The 22,504-nt window shown below is 36.8% G+C and overlaps 1 protein-coding gene across 13 annotated transcripts in view; it reads right to left on the reverse strand.

Annotated features, from left to right (window-relative positions):
• Positions 1-22,504, reverse strand: part of GTDC1 (glycosyltransferase like domain containing 1) — a 422,851-nt gene that overhangs the window by 296,138 nt on the left and 104,209 nt on the right. For all 13 annotated transcript variants that reach the window (XM_045033733.1, XM_045033732.1, XM_045033729.1 and 10 more), the window contains 2 exons: positions 5,129-5,193; positions 1,012-1,215 (listed from right to left, as the gene is read on the reverse strand). In XM_045033733.1, the coding sequence (XP_044889668.1) occupies positions 1,012-1,190 (179 nt within the window). In that variant the 5' untranslated portion in view covers positions 1,191-1,215; positions 5,129-5,193. The remainder of the gene's footprint in view (positions 1-1,011; positions 1,216-5,128; positions 5,194-22,504) is intronic.

The following is a 22,504-nucleotide window of genomic DNA, read 5'->3' on the forward strand; positions in this document are numbered from 1 at the left end:
CTAGTGATTGCCCCACCTACAAGCAAGACAGACATGGCTGCTGAAGCGAAGGTGAGCACGACAGTCATGCCCTCTCTCTAACAACCTGTCTGCCCTAACTGCGTTATCAGCCTGGCACTCCCCACTCCTGCTTAAACCAATGCAGCCCTACACAGAAGGGCCCAGATTGGTAGGAACAACAGGTACATAAACCACAGTAGGATAATCTTCTACTGTTTAACAAGCAGGAGACACATGGCCATAAATATGGATACAATAGGGAGGTAGGGATGTTCAGTACTCTACTTGGTCCTCACCAGATGCAATCAGTATTTCTCATCCATCTTTCCAGTGTGTCCAATAAGAATCTCTGATAGGCACCTCTACTTCGCACTTCCTGACAAATCAGAATTCACAGCTGAGTCCCGTGTCCCCATAATCTATTCATCCTTTAGGCAAAGGTTACCAACTCCACACCGTGTTCCTACTTCGTAACATCAAAACCAACTCCTCCATTTTCTCATGCTCACATTGCACTTGCCTGTCTATCTCTACCTCAACAGTCTTTAAAGCTTCAAGGGCGCAGATCTTGGTCACCTCCGTCTTTTCAACCTCAGCTCCTAGCACAGAGCAGACACAATAAACTAAACTAAAACAGCACACGCACTAAAAGAGACACTGGAGCTTATGGAACAACAACAACAACAACAACAACAACAACAAACGTGCCCAAGATCAACTCTTCTCTCAGGCCAAAAAATGTCATCCACACCCACACACGTGCATATGATAAAATCACAAGACAAATGAGCAAAGGCTTGTAGGTTCAAACTGAGGCCATTTTCCTACTAGCCGATGTCCTCAGAGTGTAAAATGTACCCTGCTGTTCTACCGTGTCTAAAGGGACATGTCCTTAGTCAGACTGACCAATTCCATGGCTGGAGAAAATCTCCTAGACGCTGACAGAGAAGCAACATCCTCACAACAAGTACATTAAAAACAGGCTGACAACGCAGCCTGAGCTCTGATTACCTGTACTGTTCACTGATGGGAATATTCTGGGAGAAGTATAAAGCCGATGTGCGCGCTCTCCAATGCCATTTCTTTGCAGGAAGGGAATAAAGGACACAGTCTTCTAACTCTTCTTGGAGCAGATCCGCCAGCTGTTTATGGGACCCTCCATAGAATGCTTCAATGATGAGAATACTCATCGGTCCTTTTAAGACTTCACAGATTCTAAATTATAAGCAAAAAAAATATTTGTTCCAACATATATATGTGTGTGTTTATAAAGAAATTTTTAAATAAAAAGAAGTTAAAATAGTGTACCCAAAAAGCAAATACAAGTAATTTAAAGACACTTATTTTTTTTTTAAATATGCATGTCCCACTTTTTAAAAAAGTGTATTAATGCTTAGGATTTATATTTTTGTAATCAATACCTTTACATCATTTTTGTTAATAAGAGGAAATAACGGATGCTTATTTTTCTGTTTTCCTCATGTCCTAAGATTGCTTCCACAATGACTCCGTTTTTTTCTCCAACCCCAGGAAGTTTAAAGCCTTCTCCTGCTATGATCACTCACTTCCTGGTTGGAATGGCTTCGACCCTGACTCAGTAACCACAGAAGTGGTTGGCCTAGAGCTCTACTACTCTCAGACAGTCACTGAACTCATCTCCTATGACTTCCACTCCAAGAGCCCTGCATTTGTGAGGACCTTTTCAACTCAGAAATTTTCTGACTCTGTCACTCTCATATTAATTCACCTTTCAATTCACCAGCTATCACTGCCCCCAATGAACCATATTTAACCAAAAAAAGCACATGGGGCACCTGGGAGGCTCAGTCGATTAAGCATCTGACTTGGACTCAGGTCATGATCTCGTAGTTCATGAGTTTGAGCCCCGTATCGGGCTCTGTGCTGACAGCTCCGAGCCTGGAGCCTGCTTCAGATTCTGTCTCCCTCGCTGTCTGCCCCTCCCCCGCCCGCACAAGTTTTCTCTCTCTCTTTCTCTCTCTCTCTCTCTCTCTCAAAAATAAAGAAAAGAGGAAGAAAGCACATTCATATTCACATCTCAATTCTCTAGTGTTAAAAATCTTAGGATACAATTTCTTGAGACATTGCACATATCTTGACCACTTCCCACTATCACCAATAAATATCCCACCTGCAAAGGTAAACCAACAAAGTGGAGTAAAGCTATATGCCTATGAACCAGCAGGGCTTCTACAACCTTTCTGTAAACAACCATCCCATCAAGAGAGATAAAGTAATGTTGTTATTAAAGATAGTAAAATTTGGGGCTCCTGGGTGGCTCAGTTGGTTAAGCTTCCAACTTCAGCTCAGGTCACGTTCTTGCAGTTTGTGGGTTCGAGCCCCAAATTGGGCTCTCTGCTGACAGCTCAGAGCCTGAAGCCTACTTCATATTCTATTCTGTCTGTCTCTCTCTCTCTCTCATAAATGAATAAGCATTAAATAAATAAATAATAAAATTAAAGACTTGGCAAAATTTTCATCGCAGAGAGTTACCTATCAAAGCAATTTTTTGGTTTAATAAAATGACTTTTGTTAATGTGCTCAGGGAAATAAAAATATGTGTGAATGTAAAAAGTCCACGTACATTTCAAATTATATGCTATTTCCTGTAAGAAGTAAGGAAGAAACATCACTCTGTACATAAATACTACAAAAATATTTAAAAATATTTAAAAAATATTAAATATTAATACTAAATAAATAATATATGTATTATATATTATATAATAATATATAATATTATATATTATATTATATATAATATAATATAAATATTAAATATTAAAAATATTTTTAAAATATTCCAGATTTTTAAATTTTCCTTTATGATTTAAGTAAACACCATTCATTAAACAGCATATTGCTTTTCTTTTTTTTTTTTTTTTTTTTTTTTTATTTTTTTTTTCAACGTTTATTTATTTTTGGGACAGAGAGAGACAGAGCCTGAACGGGGGAGGGGCAGAGAGAGAGGGAGACACAGAATCTGAAACAGGCTCCAGGCTCTGAGCCATCAGCCCAGAGCCCGACGCGGGGCTCGAACTCACGGACCGCGAGATCGTGACCTGGCTGAAGTTGGACGCCTAACCGACTGCGCCACCCAGGCGCCCCAACATATTGCTTTTCTTAATAATGTTGTTCCACAAAATTATTAGTCTCAACAACTCAATGTTGCTTTTCATTAATAAAACTCTACTTCACCTTGTTCAATCAAAGCAATGCCTGCTTAACATTGCATTTCAAAGCAAAAAGTCTCAGATGGTTCTCAAAGAAACAACTAGAGTGAAAAAAAGCTTAGTTCTTGATGTCTGAATCTTCCATTGAGCATTTTTGGAGAAAAATATACAAGTACATATTTCAGTCATCTACAGAATAAGAAGCGGTGTTCCTCGGTGTTAAAGACATGAACCTTGCGGCCAGGGAGATACAAGTCTGAAGCTCAGCATTTTTGGAGAAAAATATACAAGTACATATTTCAGTCATCTACAGAATAAGAAGCGGTGTTCCTCGGTGTTAAAGACATGAACCTTGCGGCCAGGGAGATACAAGTCTGAAGCTCAGCAATGTGCCTTAGAGCTGAGTGACTTGGGCAAGTTACCCAAGGCTGTAGGACTCAGTCTCACCCTCTCTAAAATGGGAATAACAATACCAACCTCAGAGGTGTGCTGTGAAGATAAAATTGAAGCATAGTAACTAACAGACAGTAATAAGATATTTAGCCCCTCCCAGTATTAGTACAAATCATCTTACTTAAGGGGGAAAGATATCTTTGAATTCTCTTACATTTTAAAATCAGTAATTTTCAATCACGGTCACCTCTCAACCAAGGACGGTGGGAAAGGTGGATACACATAAGCATTTGAAGTACAGTGAGTGTTACTCATTCATCAGCAGCAGCTTGTATTTCAAATAAGAATGTGAGAGCCCCACAGGTATTGTGGGAAGAAGTTAGCTCAGGGGCTGAGCTATGCAGAAGCTTGGTTTTTTTCAGGCCAGTTGGAGACTACCTCTAATAAATGCAATGTTCAATAAGATAAATTTAAGAAAATGGTAGTCATTAATCCTTCAAATAATGGAACCTTCTACAAAGTTAACCAAGAGAACAGTATAAGGCAATCTTGAAAATTATATCAAAGGTTCTAAGACAGACTAAAAGCAGTTAACATTAATTTGCTTACTAGATCATACCACATATATCTCTATCTAGGTTTATTTCCTCTGATTTAATCACACTAAGGTGTCTATGCCCTGTATATCCTTAAAAGGTTGTTGTAGGGGCGTGTGGGTGGCTCAGTCGGTTAAGCGTCCGACTTCAGCTCAGGTCAAGGTCTCGCGGTTCTTGAGTTCAAGCCCCGCATCAGGCTCTGTGCTGACAGCAGAGCCTGGAGCCTGTTTCAGATTCTGTCTCCCTCTCTCTCTGCCCCTCCCCCACTCACGCTATCTCTCTCTCTCGCTCTCTCTCTCTCTCTCTCAAATATAAATAAACATTAAAAACAAATTTTTAAGAGATAAAGGTTATTGTAAAAATGACCTGAGATATTTCCCCAAGTGATGGAATGTGATCTAAGCCACTCCAAAGAATATTTCACTCATATAACCTCAAAGAAAGCAACATCAATATTAGAAGGGAAAAAAGCTTTCTGTATTCTTCAGTCCTTTGCTCCTTTTCATGATTAATCTAGAGCACATATCATGCCATATATTTACAAATGTTTCTTATGGGTCTGAATCATGAGTTATCTGCAAATCATAAGCCAATGTGGAGGCAGTATGTGTAGGTGCTGCTAGAGATTCAAGACATTCAGTAAGCAGAACTGAACACCAAGCATGTGGGAGGTCGAAAAATAGAAAAGGGGAAAAAAAGATTATAGCTATAGTAGATTTCCACCCCTTTAATAGCTCAGTAAGAAGAGTGAAATGTACAGGTTTGAACTAGCATTTACTTGAGCATTTTTCTAGTGGCCAATGGGTGTGCCTGCATTTTGGGTATTTTTCTAGGGAGAGTAACTATGTCCTACCATCTCTGAAAACTATACTTAGTGGCTTTGATTCATGGAAATTTGTTCTGCTTGTTTTGTGGAGACAGACATATCCTGGCAGTTCCCCTACTTACTTCTATTGCAACTTTTGTGGCAAGAAGAAAATGTGTTCTTCCCTATAGTCTTCTTAAAGCACAACCTGGAAGAAAGATGATTCCCATTAGGTGCAAGCAAAAGAGAGGAAGCTGATTTTTAAATATAAGATTCAAACCAAATGTCATTTATAGCACATTAAAGAACAGTGCAAATACTCTTGCTGTGCTTGAGATTTTAGAAAGCACTGCTTGAAACAAACGAGCATGAGGTTGGAAAAAAAAAACACTTTGTTAAAAAGAATTGTTGCTGTTATGCTGGAATTTGCTAAAAGATAAAGGGAGTACATTATTTGCTCATTTTAGCAACAGTCCCAGAAAACTGCAGGTGGTCACCCTGACAGCACAGATGCTCCCAAGCACAGGTGAACAGGTGGATACAGACATCAGGCACCACTACCAATGGCTCCTAGGGAGTGAACGCTGGGGAGCAGCATCCTCGACACTGAAAATGCTTCCTCTGAAGCAAGGAGAGGGTCTCCTTTACAGCCCGAGGCTGTGGCCAGGTGTTTGCCAAAACATGGTAGGCAAGCCTAGACACAGCCAAAGGTCTTACATAGGTGCCTGAGTGTTCATCCATCTGTTAAAGCATTATCAGAAGCACCACCGCAGAAAAGGAGTAAGGATATCAGAATTAGGGGTGTGGCATTTATTTCAAAGGAAAAACGACAACTAGAGAACTTCTCATGTGAGGAGCAAATACCGATCAGAAAGCCCATGTCCTTTCTGCATGACACTAGACTGTTAATATTTTATAATGTAAAGAAAAAAGTAAATGGCCAATCCACTCTTGCTCCCAAAAAGAACATACAAAGTGTGTCAGATAAATTTTTATCAACTTTTAAGTTTTTCTGCTTAACCCAGTGAGCTTCCGTTAAAAAAAAAAAAAAAAACTCATTTCTTCAGCATATTTTATTCCCCAATGATGCCAGATGAATGAGAATCTACTACACTATTAAAGCTTTATGAAAGTTTAATTCATTATCAATACTATGATTTAATGATACATGGCTAAATGCTACACATTAAATTGGCAATATAAATGAGTCAAAGTGATATCTATGACATAGGAATTTTAAACCACTTCAAATTCTATTTAAGATCACCAGAGGTCAAATGATCTATCGAAGAATTGTCTGCCTTTCTAAAAATTTATATTTACGATTAAAAGCAGACACATAGTGAAAAAAATCACAAAAATGTTTCATATGAACATTTTGACCAAAATGAAAAAGTGCCATTAGTGTCATCTCAATTAAAAACTAATAATGCATTGATAAGATCACCAAGAACAAAAGTAGCCTGAAACCAATGCTGTGAATATTTTTAAATTTTTATTAAAACTTTTTGTCACTGTACCTGCATTTATTTTAAGCTTGACCCAATTTCTTTATTCCCTGAGCCATTTTCAAGGTGAACTACATTTTAGTCTACCTCCTCTAGCAGTTACAACTGCTGCCATAGTTATTTTTTTTAACAGTAGACAGAAAGGAAATTTGCAATATGCCAATGATTTATTGAAAAAGATGTGCTAAGTATAAACACATCATGTGAATTTTTAAAACAAAACCTAAATCACATTAGAAACCCATAATTAGCCTTCATATATGATGTCAATTCAGTTACTTATAATATTCAAATAATTTTCCAACCAAATACCAGGTAATAATTTTAAATCAGAGGAACTGTTGTATTAATAAATTCCACAGACACCTTACTGCTATTAGCTGTAGGAAGGTATGGTTTCAGTGATGATGGTTTTAACGGTTTGAATCCCACACACATGAGAAATCGATTCCACAGGCTAATCCACACATGGCTTGATACCTTACACTTCAATCAGTTGCTCCAAATATATTTTCTATTTGGCTATACACAATATTTTTAAAAGTTCAGTTTGGCAGAGCAGAAACCAGTGAAGTGAAACACTAAATGCTGTAAGTTGGGGAAAATAAAATTTGAGTAGGACTTCCCAATAGGTCATCAGAGGTTTACCTGGTATTTTCTTACTGACCCTGTCCCTTCTGCACCTCCACCCACCAACTCCAACACGCTGGCTTCTATTTAAAAAGCCACAATAACCCAGCAGGGTAAAATAGGGCAGTACTGAGAAAAGTTAGTATTACCTTCCAGCCCACTCACTTATTTTAATGATTCATCAGGGAAACCCCGGTTGTTAAAATGTACCTGAAATTATCTTATTATATACTAAAAAATAAGCATAAAAAGATTTCTGCTTTGAAACCTGTCACTACCAATTCCCCTAACAGAACCTAATAAGGGTGAATATATAGTAAAAATACATTTTGCTAAAAAGAGTGTCCTCAAAGTATTACACTACAATCAATATCATATGGAGGGGTAGAGTGGGGGGCGGGGGGACAGAAGTAAGCAGATCCTACAAAAAGTTATTTTTGAAAAGCTTTTCATAAAAATCAGGCATAGCAAATCCATCCTATCTTCTAGAACCTCAATGTAATCTCTGAATACTAAAAGACAATCTGGTATTAAACGCAGCGTAAAAACCTTTCAATCCTAAAACTGTAGGCCCTGGCAATATTCTACACAATTAAAGAAAGTTTGGCTAACAGTAAGGAATGAGTCAGATTCCTGAACATTAGTGTGAATTAAAGATAATGCATGATGGAAACTGATCATTACTCCATTATTTGATAATGGGCATACAACCCAACATTTATCATAACTTGTGTACTACTGTGTGTACTTAAATAGCAGCATTAAAAATAAAAATCTTGGGTTCATGCTGAAAATGATGTCCCACTGTATTCATCCATTGTCCCACAGTGCTAGGAGTGTTCCAATTTCTTCAGCTCCAACTTTAGTTTCCTGTTGTGGTCATGAAGAACTAAGGATTTATGCACCAAAACCAAGATTTGGTAAGAAGACTTACATGCCATCTTATTTGTGACACAATTTGAAGTAATTTTCAAGTGCACTTTTCCAATTTTTTCATTTGCTAGGATCTTCTATACGTACTCTTTAAACATTACAATCTGATATGCATATATGGCTATGTAATCTTCCCTAACAAATATTTTCATTCTTTCTCAATTTGGGATTTTAACTTTCTGTTTAGAACTGTCAGTCACTTATTCCATGACTTGAATTAATACAAAGTCTTGGTTATAACTGTATCAAAGGCAAATTCAACAACTACTTATTCATACTGACACTAGGACATCATTCACTTGTTTTCAAATATGCATAATTTCCACAAATAAAGAGATGTGTATATATTACAAATTCACTACCTTACATTTTTGTGAAGTTATATTCCACATTGCACAACAAAGCTGTAACTATGAAATTTTTTGTGAGATGTTTACCGGTTTAATATCACTGACAAATAAAATCCTAATCCTCTTTCAATTTTCCATTGCTATTAAGTTCACGAAACATTTCAAACTATAAAAGTAGTAATGAATTAGTTCTCCTGAATACTAAAAATATTCTCAATTTGCCGACATTTTAAAATGTGGCAGTGTATTTATGAATGAGTAGAAACTTTTACACTAGAAAATCATCTCATCGCTCATTTGAGCTATTCCATTGCCCTTCTAACTAGGCCTTCATGCTGCCACATCATCTGGTTCCCATCACACCATTCTCCGTATTCCAGCTACAGGTAATATTCCAAAATGCAAATCTGATCATGAGGTGACATGCTAAAAAAAACATCAACGTCTCTGTCACCAAGGATAAAGTCCAAGGCCCTAAATGTGGCACTGCTCACCTTGCTTTCCTGGCCTTTCCTTTCTCTTCACCACAGCCCTGCTTCTCCCTCTCCACTGGGATCTCTCTTCCCCCACTTACCCAGACCCTGCCTTGTTGCCTTACCGAGCGCTCACACTCTCCTAGTTGATTAACACTTCTGTGATTTCACACCTTTCTCCCTTTGCCATCAGACTCTTCATGTTCACCTCAGGAACTAGCCTTAAATTTCGGCTAAACTAAATCAAGCAGTGAGTATAGCAAAACACACTATATTCTCTTCCAAATACTGATTCTCTTTCTGTACTGTCATAGAAATGAGAATTTATTAGATTTCTTTTCATGTAGATATGAGTTTATCTTAATCTACTTATACAAGAGAAGTAATGATAAAAGAAATGGTAGAAACACCACAAGTGATTGCATTCTGGGCCAACGCAAGTTTCATGGTCTAAAAGAATGAGTATCTGTGAGATCCGTGAATGCTGAAAATCACCTGCAGTTTTTTAATCTGCTCGGTCTATCATCATCTTAGTTGAATACTAGCAGTGGAAGCAGGATGAGAAGCCAATTCCCTCACCATAAATCTAGAGATCCCATTTCACATTGAGTAATTATACTTTTATTTAATGGCGAAGGGAAAAAAAAGGCATTTTTAAATACTTTCCGCCATCAACTATTCATTTTATAAAAGTCCGACAAGATGAATAATGTATTTGCTTTCTCAGGATGGCATTTCTCCAAGGCTTCCACCTTCCTGAAATGGGCTGCAAATCAGTCCAGTGGGAGAAAATTAGATTATCTGACCCATTCATATATGGATACCTCAGTAGGAAAGTCAAGGTGTACCACAGAATCCTAGGTAGAAGGAACGCGGGAGCCATTGAACAACAGCTTTTCTTTTATAGAAAAAGAAATGGAGAGTATTGAGCATCACAGAGTAAGGGACAGAGCAAGGGGTTAAGTCCAGGTCTTCTGACCCCATGGTCATTTATCTTCCCCATTATACTTCATTGCAGGTATCTGGTAGGATGTAAGTAAAAGGTGCATCCATTTTCTAGTCTTTGGAGTTTGGGGATTAAAAATCAATGTTTAAGAATTATATGTAAATGATATATATTGCAGTATTTTTTTATATGTGTGTGAAATATAAATGTCAGTATAAGATGATAAATATATGTATCACATATTGTATTTAATCATAACTCCCAATAATCTGTACATCTAGGATATCAGTGCTATAAACCACACAATATGGTTATATAGAATACCATATAGTTAGAGTGATAAAACTCAAAACTTTTGTTCTAATCTCTTATAACTCCTTCCAGAGTCCTGCATAATCATCCTTTCCCTAATCCCACAACTTTTATCCCTCATGCCCCAGCTCCAGACTAAGGCCTTTTTGATAGGGCGGTAGACCTTAATGACGAGGAAGGAAGACAATATCCGAGATTCACATGACAGGAGGGTTTGAAACAGGAGGCGAAGAGGTCAGCCATACAGATGCGCTCAGTTTATTTCATAATTTACTACTGTCACCATCAGACAAAGTCTGAGTCTCCCCCCTATAACAATCTGTAGTACTTCTTTGTACTTAACACTTGTAGGATGTATTTATACGAGTGACCACATAATATCTGTATCCCCTACTGGATATTAAGTTCCAAAAGGACAGTGACCAGGTCTGCTTGCTTACCACTATATCTCAGCACTTAGCAAACAGAAAGTGTTCAACACTCTCTTTGAGTCAATAAACCATAAAACTCTTTAGCGATTGCCTTGACAATTTCTTCTGAACTCATCCAAGACCTTTATTATTATCAACTACAAATAATCACCCCTTCCTACCACTAATTACTACTTACAGAGAGAACTTGACGCACACATTCTATCACCACCTAAAATATAACAGGTGGCATCTTATTGTATTCAAAATGTCACACCTCATTCTAAGGAAAAATAGTTCTGCCCCAGCAGCCCTACCCAGGGATTCAGAAGCCAAGTTTCATGCCATGGGCATCTATTCTCTCTGACCTTTCTAGACTCCATAAGAATATTTAACACAAGGACAGTCAAGTCTATGACCTAGAAGGATTCAATTGGTTTAATCATTAGTCTGGCATTTCTTTCTTGGTCAGAAGCATTATCTTGTTACCCTACATTGGCTTCTATGACAAATTTTAACTCAGACTTGGATTGTGTAAGATAATTATAAATATACATACCAAATGAGTTTAAAATAAAATGACTAACAGATTCTTAACTATACTGGCGCTAGAGAGTCTCGCTCTAACATCTTTTAAGAACTTAATCCATCTTAACTAAATAAAAAATTGTTGAGAAGTTTCCCTCTCCAAGTGGGAGGCACATATCACATTTTCAGTTAATTTTGAAACAGAAATAGCAGAGTTACTCTAACACACAAACATTCTCAACGTCCTATTTGAAGTACTGCAACCCAAGCAAACATGGGTGGCATTCCCTTGATGGGTTGAAACAAATGTCACCAAGTATAAAGTTCTGGATTTACTCACTTCCAGAGAAAAATGAAAAGGACATAATCTCACAACTCAATCTATTTATCAGTGAGAGAAATCAACTTGCAAGAAATACAAAATCCTAACAGCTCAGGAGGCAAAAGAATATCAGGTAAACACATGGAAGAAGAAAAAGAAATTTCCATAGAGGCCTGAAGGCCTAGAAATAGATATTCTTAAAAGTATCAATGTTAGACACCTTTAATATTCACTTTATATTAGTGAAAGTCACCCTGCAGTGACAGACTTATTTAAATGGTCTTGGGAAATGTGAGGTGAGGTATCAGAATCTATTTATAAATAAGTAAGTAAATAAAGGACATAAACTCTAATGTCCTTTAAGGTCCAAATCAATAAAACTATGCTTTAAAGATGTATCAATTAAAATGTTTAGTGACACTTCTCTCACCTCCAAAGTTCCACCTAATTATCATAATTTATTTATTAGAGGTAGGACTAGTTAAAAGTATATTTTCTTCTAGTTATGTACTACAGCAGATCTTTTCTAGCTGCCATATCCTTGAGAAGAATCTTTTGATTTGCCAGTGGTCTAAGTCATTTGCTCATGGTTTAAGAAGCCAACACTGGAAAAACTGGATAGATTCTAGAGATCGTTAATGGTAAATTTTAAAAAGCCCAGAAACCCAGTTTAGACCAGGGCTGAGTAAATCTGGGGCTAAGAGATGTGGTAATGAGAGCTGTATCACTATTTTTAAGTATCACAAGGGGCATATTATTAGCTACCCACTATTATAAGAAAAAGAGTCAGTCTGATAATAATAGACTGGAATTTCTAAATCCTGAAAATATTTAGGATTGAGACTGTTGAGTAAAGAATAGGCATACAGAGACAACAGTGTATAATTTCTAGAAGGTCTACTATAGGTCTTTCTACAGAGGAAGCACAGGCTTGCCCCTATCATCTGACACACAAGTTTCCACTGACTAAAAGATAAGTAGCAACAGCTCAAAGTTTCCTGATTGGAGCAAGCACTGTGACTTTTATCTATTTAGTGGCCTTGTCTGTCACTATTATCTCTTTATCAGCTGGTTTTTCAAGGAGACATTCCAATGACATAAATATTTTGTCTAATGAAGTTGAGACCCTACAGTACAGAATATTCTTTGCCAACTACCCAAAGCCATACTCTGCATCCTCATCACCTCTTAAGGAAGTAATTTCACATTTTACAAACAGAGTGTTCAGACAGAGTAAAGTTGCTTAGGAGTTAATTAATTCCCCCTTGCATCTCTATCCGGCATGTACATGCACCATATCTGGGACCATACGTCTCTCTACTGGATTAATTAGCATTTGCAGTTAACAAACAGCCTGAATCACTGTAGAGAGAGATTGTAACTTAAAACTCATAAAACTAGGTATATACTCTCTTGCATTTCATATAGCAGTTGTTCTACTGATCTTAGTAGAACTGAAGTTAAAAAAATATTGTTCACCCTCATCATTCTTCTTGCTCAATGTTTTAACGTCCCTTTCTCCTGCCTTGTGTCCAAACTATACTTGCCAGAATTAAATTGAAGATATTGGATAACCCCCTGCACATTGTTCAGAGTAAACGTCTGCCAGGCACAATGTGTTACCTCTCCCAGGAGTACTTGTATGTTACAAGGGGACAACAGGTGATGGCAAAATTTTAGCCATCTGCAGAATAGATAAGAATCATTCGTGAATTAAAAAGACACTTCTCAAGGCACCTGGGTGGCTCAGTCGGTTAAGCATCCGACTCTTGGTTTTGGCTCAGGTCATGATCTCACCGTTTTATGAGTTCGAGCCCCACATCCGGCTCCAAGCTGACAGTGCAGAGCCTGCTTGGGGTTCTCCATCTCCCTTTCTCTCTCTGCCCCTGCCCCATTTGTGCTGTCTCTGTCTCTCTCAAAATAAATAAAGAAACTTAAAAAAAAAAAAAAAAGACACTTCTCAAGGCCGGAAGGCTGCTACCTACTCAATCAATGCGTTAGGCTGTATCTGCTTTAAAGTATTAAAATGTCTTATCACATCTGAACGTAATATAAAAATCTTGAAAACTGCGATCTTTGGATTCAACAGTACCACTTCTTCTGAGAATTAACACTGGAAATTATGAAGAATCTTTACTGAAGTCTTTGCCTCAAATTGCAAGCAATGAAAATATCCAACAAAAAGAAATTTCATAATTAAATGATTAATGATCAAAAATCATAATAAAAAGAACATGGAAAAATGTTTCTACCATTGCATGATTGCAAGTTATGAATATATAAAAATATATGATGAAATGAAATAGAAACACAAGAGAGACTACACGTGAACACAGGTAGGCATAAATAATCATTTATGGTAGAACTGTGAGCCGTTTTGAATTTCTCTTTGTGTTTCATTTTATTCTTCAAGTTATCTTCACTGAATATATTTCAACTTGCAATTAAAAGAAACTATAAATTTTTTCTAACTTTAGGAAGGAGGCCAAATTGTTTGAAATAACAAACTACTTCCCAATTACTGAAGGCTTACTCCCCTCCAGGAGCTTGCCAGCGGTTTTCAAATTATTCTATTACTATTGCTATAAAGAAACTTATGAAAAATCAAATCAGCAAGGGTTAAACTAATGGGGCTACAGCTATTCATAAACACTATTAATTTGGTTTTGGAAATACTGCTTGTCTAATGTGTGAAATAAAAGTATACTCAGTCGATTTTTAAAAGTACTTGAATTATTAAATAATTGTAAACAGATCAAGATCTTTATTTATTGGTAAGGAATGCGGAGCTGCACTCTGACAGAGAATATTAGAAACTAAAATACTATTTGGCACTTACAGTTTTGAATAGGGACAGATATAGTACAGACTCAGAGTTTTAAAGTTCAAGTAAAGTGTCAAAATTAATTTGTGCCTTAAATAATTAGATTTGTGTCTTGAACTAAGGGGGAAATATTTAATAAAGGTGCATAAAATTGAAAAGAACTTCTAGTTTCACACTTAATTTCCAAAATGTATTAAAAAAGCAGCAACATGCTATTGAGTAATCATCCATATGTGTTACACACGTTAAAGGAGGGACTGACTGCATAGTCAACTACTACAGACACAGTCTTGCAATTTTAAAAGACTGCCTCCTTTCATAATCACTCATATTTTTCCTATATTTATATACATGCAATAGTTGAATGGATACTCAATATACATTAACCCAACAGCAACTCAGACTTAGTAGAGAAATAGTTTTAAATGGAACCCCCAGGTCCTAGTACTTTTTACAATTTAAATGCTATGAAAACATGAAACATATTTCAAGTAATAAGAAAGTATTATTCCTGGAATTGTTTTCCAGTGCAACAATTTCATCATAGTTCATCTTTAAAACCATCTATCCTGAAAATTTTAACTTAGAAATCTAGAAGGAAAAAGGAAAAAAAAAAACCTGCCATTAAAAGTATACAAATAATTAAGAATTAACCTCCACAAAACACAAAAGTACTAATAAAAATATGAAACTGCGAAAACGAGGGCCAAGCTTATCATTTTGTCTATTTTTAAAGGGACACTAAGAATATAGTGATCAACCTGTAACTTTCCATATTTTAAAATTAGCACCGACTTGATATGAAAAAGAAACCCTAATCTCAGGAAAGCACCATGTGGCATTTTTTAACTTTATGACCACTATGTTGACTCTCTGTCCCAGAGCAGATCACCTCCAGCATTAGTACTCTGACCTTACAGAAAAGTGACAGATAAAGTTTATGGTGAGAAAAAATGAGTTTTTATGGGTTTCCAAAAGGGAATTCTTATGACACTAAAAGCCATATAATAATATTGATTTGATAACCAACTTTTTTACAGCCAAATTACAGACTTAAGATTTCTGGAAAAATATCCAAGTGAATTTGCAGTAAAATACAATAAAATAGAGGCTTGGGCTCATGACTGGCAGTCTAGGATCTCTTTCCAAACTTTAAATATACATATAAAATAATTTTTTAAACCAAATCTTTAAAGTTTTCAGTGTCTCAAGATTTACCTTTTATGTTGGAACTGACTGACCCCTCCTCCTGACATTGATCAGGAAGCTGTAAGCGCTCAACTTTCTGGGAAAATAATTTCCATGCCTGTTTCTAGGTTTTTTCTGTCTTAAAGGCAAATGCACAATGTACAGAAACAAGGATTATTTTCTTGTAAAATCACCCTCAAAAATCAATTAGAATATTCAAAATATTCCATTCTCACAAATGAAAATAAGTTGCTTGCTGAAATGACAGTCTTCCATTTCACTGCCTTAAAAATTAAGCTGGCATGGATAATAAAAGTGTTTTCTGACTGGATATGCTTGGCATTCAAATATTTTTAAAACAAAAACTAATCCATAATTAGATTTCACAGGCGCAATCTATAGAAAACAGAATTTGTTTTTGTTTTCTGAGAGCAATACTAATGATTTGATATTATAAAAGTTATAACAACAATACCATTGCTTGCATGAAGCTGTAAACAAACGGGCACACTTGTGTTTATTATCCTTTTCAGCCTGATCTTTACTATTCATTCATTCCTTTAGCAAATATTTATCGTGCCCACTATGCGCCCAGCATTGTTCCAGGTGCTTGTGGGTAAATTAGGTGACAAAACAAATGTTCCTGTTATCACAGGAAACTGCTTTCTAATTGGAGTAAAAAGACAATCATCAAGTAAATGTAGCTCAGAGGGTACAGGTGCTATTGAAAAAAAAAAAAACAAGCACAAGGTAATGAAGGATCCGGTTGCCGAGGCCTGGGGCTGGAAAAGGGTGGTATTTTATATTGGGTTGTCAGAGGACACCTCCCCGATGAAATGGCATCTAAACAGAAACCATAAGAGTGGGGGTTGCTGAACAGATCTGGATCTAAAGCCTTCCGGGCAGCAGGCACAGCAAGATCCCGAGATGGAACATGCTTGGCATGTACGGAGAGTAAGAAGGTCTGTGTGACTGGAAAGCATAAACAAATGTGCTTTATTCAGCATTCACTGAATGACTGCATTCTAAAAGTTATGCTAAGTGTTTTTGATATCAAGATGACCCAAATATAGTTTCTGGCCTCAGACCTGGATATAATTACAATACAGAGTGATAAATGTTATAAAACATTTCAGCTGGGTCTCAAAGAGAGACCAAAATCAGGTTCTACTTCAAGACAATGAACCAACAGCCCAGAAAGAAAGTACTATGGGCCAAGACCCCCACTCTAAAGAGGAGTTGAAGAAATGTGCAGATAACTCTTGGCTCCCTTAACAACCATTCAACCCTTTTTTTTCTCCTTTTACTTTCTTCTCGAATTCAGGCTGAAATACTTGATCTCCCAGGTGTGAGGACAGGTGGCATGTTCTAGAGTATTCCAAAATGATGTAGGTGGAAAGGAGGCTCAAAACTGAAAGCGCCCTCTATTGGGAGCCAGGATACTGCTGTACAACTCGACAAATCAACAACCCACAGTGCTTTTGGCTGACTCACCCCAGACCCCTGATATCAAGTCTTCCTTCCAAGCCCTTGAGCCGCCAGCCTCCCTCATCTTCTCAACCTCAAGTAGGCATCAGCTTCTGACTGTCCTCCCTCCCTGCCGCTACATTTAATGTTTCCATTTTTCTGAAACTTAATGTCAGCCCTCCACTCAAACACCTCTGATTTTTTCTACAGAAGAAAGAGAAAATAATCCTTAGCAAGACATAAGACCCTTGACAATTTGGTGCCAAGCTCCCTTTCAGCTTCGATTCCTGTCACTCTCACAGACACACCATTACCTGAACACAATTTTTAGAACATTCCATACACATTTCCACCTCCAAGCACTGTTAGTGCGTTCTTCTTCCTAGAATCCATTCACTTTTACCACCTGTCAAATTCCTACACATAGTTCAAGACTCCATTCAAATTCCATCTCATCTGTAAAAGCTTAAGTCAATTGCTCACCTATATTCAGCCAGTCAGAAGCAATTACTCCTTCCTCTGTGGTACCACCAAACTTGGCTTATACCCCAATTAGAGCAGTTACCACAATCCCACCTGTGCAACAGTTACACAGTATATATGTGTCTGGTCAACCAGATTTCAATTCCTTGGCAGCAAAGTCTATGCACAACTTATGTTTATATCTATTCATTATCCAGCAAAGTGCCTTACACACAATAGGCACTCAACTAACATACTCTTGAATTCTCCTCCATAGGCTACAATAAGTTCTCACTTTATGAGAAAGGGAAAAAAGAGATTTCTAGATAAAAATTAGAGCAGCATCATAAACTGAACTGTCCAGGCATTACCACCGTATTTAACTATTCAAGTAAGTTATGAACCATAGCAGATATTATTGGATAAGAAGATAAAGACAACACAAAATTAACTATGGGTGCTCATCAGGCAGAAAAATAAAGAGGAATGGGGAAATGTAAAGCCTAAAGGTACCTGTATTAGGAAGCATTACCAAGGGATACTAAAACAATTCATTTAACAAAGTTTCAGGTCCTGTTAAGTGCCAGATACTATAGTGATCACTGAGAATATAAAGGTGAAAAAGGGCTGAACACGCTTTTTTAAGCGCAAAGCGTTGGCCCCAAAAGTAGGACCAAAAGAGGAGTTAAAGGCCAAAACAGACAATCAATACCCAATTCTGAGTCCAAATCTAGGAAACTATCTTGCCTAAATTGTGATTATGTAGGAACTCTCTCCAGAACTGCTTCTGAATGTTAAAAGGGCTTCCTTTATTTTCAGTGACTATAAACTGCTCAGATAGAAAATTTAAGTTCCAGATACTTGAATACATTCCCTGCTTTGAGATAAGTTCTATCCATGCACAGGTTGTTTTAGTAATTAAGGTACCAACAACCCTGCCATGATGAATGAAAAGGGAGGAATTTATTAAAATGGTGCTATATAGGGAATGTTGCATGGGAGACAGTGGATAGTTGATTTCTTTGTCCTCTGAGGCCAAAATAACAGAAACAGAACGGAAATACAACAAAAGGAACTTCAGTTAGGCATTGGACAAGTTGTGAGGAACTGATTCACCCTATCAAGTTACACTCAGCCATTTCTTCTGCAGATTTTGAATGAAGAGGTAGCCTGCTTTCCTCTAAGACAGATTAAGCAAAGCAAGCAGATGTAAAGATGACTTCTTAGTGTTTCTTTTAGACATATTCTTCAATTGTACATTACTATTTGTATGTGGATTAAAAAAATATGAAGCTGTCACTCTAAGAATTAAAACCATTAATTAAAATGCCACCTAGGATAAAATGTGACACAGTAGGCTCTTTGCCATGAGGCTACCAAGGCTGTAACAACTCCTTCCTGTAAATCAACATCAATAATATAAGTTATCAAATTTCCTACCATATTGATAAGTTCAAATCGCTTACTTCTTCAAAAACTGAGATCTTAATATATGACAAATGCAAGATATCCTTGTTTAAACAATAGTCTATGCAAAGGGTTAAAAGGAAATTATATTTTTATTTACTCATGGAATAATGTACTCCAGCAAAAGCACTGGTACTAAGTCATTTTGAGGATTCTCCTATAACCTTTGTAACTAAGTACCTTCCACTCAAAACAACTTTGCAACTTTGATTTTCCCTTAGCAGTAACAGACAAATCAATAAAATGTAGTCCACAACCCCTCACAAATTAAAACTATCACTATATCCCTTATAGGCATAAATGATTTACACCAATAATATTACAAATATAATATATTTCCTAATACTCATCCATCCATTCATTCAACAAGTGTTGAGTGAAGACCCACATCTAGGCACTGTGGTAAGTGTAAAGACACCAAGGTGACCCAGTTACAGTTCCTGTTGTCAGACACAAAATAACATTACAAAACCAAAACATATGTACTTATGTCAAAAGGGAACCAACAAGTTACTATATACACCAAGTACCCAGAAAGTTCAAAGGTCCAAGCAACTCATCACACAAAAGAATTGAGAATTATGGCAGAGAACTCGGAGAGCTCACTCAACGTTCATTCCCATTCTCCTTTTCCCTGTCTTCCTCCAAAATAGAAACAAGATGGCTAAAAACTTTTGATCTCATTCTAGAAGTACTTATGTGACAGACTTTTGGCCAAGGAGATGTCCCCCATGAGCAGACATCCCTTTCTTTCTTTCTTTTTTCTTAGACATCCCTTTCTTAAAAAAAAAAAAAAAAAAAAAAAAAAAAAAAAAAAAAAAAGAGGCGGCTCCCCATGAGGAAAGCGCTTCTGAGAATCCTTCACTTTTCTTCCTGCTTGAAGGTAAGCACAATTTCTGGAGGAACAAAAGTCATTTGTGTAATAAAAGGCAAGTTACGTGCTAAGGATGTGGGAAAACGAGATGCTACCTGGGTCCCTGATGGCATCAGCTATCTGTGAATTAACTGCCTCCAGACTTCTTATGAGACAAATAAAACCCTTCCTCATTTCAGTCAGAGTCAGTAAGATTTTCTACTCTCTGGAGCCAGAGGCATTTTTACCATTAAAAAGGAAGCTGCAGCAAAGAGGAAGGATTTGAGTTAAACTATCTATGGCTCCCCCTTCCTCAGCTTATGCTATGATCTAGTTCTTCCCAGCTAGAAGAAATAAAAACGATTTTGAATTTACATTTCTACAATTGTCCTACAATTTTCAGTAATGTGGATTATGTAAATAAGCATGTTCTAATTCTTCCACAGAAATCTATTTGTTGCATAGTCATTACAAGATTTTTATTTCCCTTCTTAACTGATCCTCAAATCTATAAAGTGACATTTTTTATGGTGTGGTATATATATCATTCACAAATGCAATATACACATAGAATCAAATAGCCAAAGATTAGGAACGGAGCAAGGAAGGAGAATGAAAAGAGAGAAGGAACAAGGAACCTAGTTTATTTCACAGCGTAAACTATGTTTTCAATTGTGCGAGCACTTTAGAAAGCAGCTTCTGAATAAATGAAAGACCACAAGATAACAGTATTTTTTTTAATAGGAAAGACTTCCTCTGCAAATCGAAATCAGTTTCTCAGTTTTTAAAAATTTTTCAAACTTAAAAAAATATATACCCCAAATATATTTGGGGTCCAATTTACCACTACCATTATTAAATTATTATGCTATTCCACTTCTCTCTAGTAAGCTCCTTAAGGTAATAGTCTGTATAAGTTTCTGTTGGACACATTTTGAATGTGTACCATTCTTGGAATAGTTTCTATCTTAGAGTGCTGGAAAGATTCATTCATTTCAATCACCATCACTCCATAAGCCACATATACTTTTTCTGCCTTTTTTGTTCAAATATATTTCACTGTGGCCATTCAAAGGAAAATTACACATTCCAATAACATTTGAGTTCCTCTCAGTTACCCTTTCAGTGGTTCAGGGTAATGATAGAGTAAAGAATCGTGCTCTTCACAGGCTCTCCTTTTTTTTTCCCCTCATTTGGTAGAATTTCAGCTTCAACTCTCTTGTGCCAAAAAGCAATGGATAATGTCTAATGCTCCTCTCTAACAGTAGCTTACTTTAGAGGGAAGGGGAGTGAGAGTCAGGAGAAATCATCTCATTCCCAGCTTTTAAAGAGTCTTAGCATATGGGATAAGCAATCTCTTATCCCATTTTCCTAAAATAGAATTATGGAACCATAATAGGTCAAGTTGGGGGTGGGGGAAAGGAATTAGAAAGTTTTCAATAATCTGAGTAGGGGTAACAGTTAAAGGGTGAAATAATTGAAAGTTCTAGCCCTAAATTCTCACTGAAATCAATTAAAAAAAAACCCTATATATTCATAAAACCTGGGACTTATATATATTTTTGGCACTGTTCCTAGGTAGAAGCTTCCTCTGTAAAACAGATAAAAGCTATATTCTCTTCTTCATGAGACTGCAAGAATAAAATAAATAAGGATAATAAGTATAGTCAGAGAACATAAATTCCTTCATTTTAAAACCAGCATTCAAAGGCAATCCTGGTCAATCCATATGAACTCAAAAGCATATTCAGAGAATGACAAGTCTCCTTTGTTTATATCATCTCAACTTCAATTTCATCTGCAGTTATCTCCTTTAAAACAAGTATTTCTAGGCCCTTACATGATATCAAGTCCTTTTTCTGAGGCCCATTTTTATTTGGTTATCTTTTTAGGTGCACTAAAGATTGAGTTTACAATAAACTGAACAGACAGCGTACAAAAGGCTTTTAGAACTATACCATATGGTCCAGGGAAGGGAACAATCTGGACGATCCCCATTTCAATCTGCAAGCTTGTCCACCTCTATAACACATTATACCACTGTAATAAAATATTAAGATGGAAACGTAAAAGCGAAAATAGTCTATCTTTAGCATTACCAGGCAACCACACTTCTGAGCATTTACTGATAAACTTAATAAACATTTACTTTAATTTATATTCTGGAATTTTGGTATGCAACACCAGGCATAGAAACCTAGGCCACTATTCACTAGAAACAATATTTCGGCAGGGATATGTGTGGGTATTCAACTTATGCTTCAGAAATTTGGAAGGAAAAAGAAAACAAAACACTTTTACAGGGGGCATATTGGCAGGGGCTGATGTAACAGATGACACATTCTTGGAAATCAAATAAAAGCAATAGGGAAATACCCATGGCTGCCTGGTGAAGGCCTAATCACATGGACACAGCTGGAACCAATGTAGATCATTCATTAATAAAACTGTATTGTAGTAGCCACTTTTTGATGCATTTCAATTGCTGCTGTAGCCAAATCTCTGAATTTCTTTGTTTGCTTTTTTGTTGAATTTCTTTGTTTTAAGGGGAAATACGAGAAGATGGGGGGGGGGGGGAACCACCCTGCTTTCATGCTAAAAATGAGACTAGCTCAAAAAGCTAAATGTCACTTTACCTTGCAATGTACTTACACTATCAGCAGCTTAAAATATGCAGCGCAAACCTGAAAGGGGGAACTCATATGGTACTATGGATAAAAAGTGAGCAGTGTGAGATGCCACGGAAAACATATGAAATACTTGTGACAGTATTCTACAGAATGATAGTATGTCAGGCAGGGGGAATTAAAATGTATCAAAAATTAGAGGAAGAACCAAACAACCAA

The sequence above is a fragment of the Felis catus genome, chromosome C1 (assembly GCF_018350175.1).
Source record: "Felis catus isolate Fca126 chromosome C1, F.catus_Fca126_mat1.0, whole genome shotgun sequence".
Taxonomy (NCBI): domain Eukaryota; kingdom Metazoa; phylum Chordata; class Mammalia; order Carnivora; family Felidae; genus Felis; species Felis catus.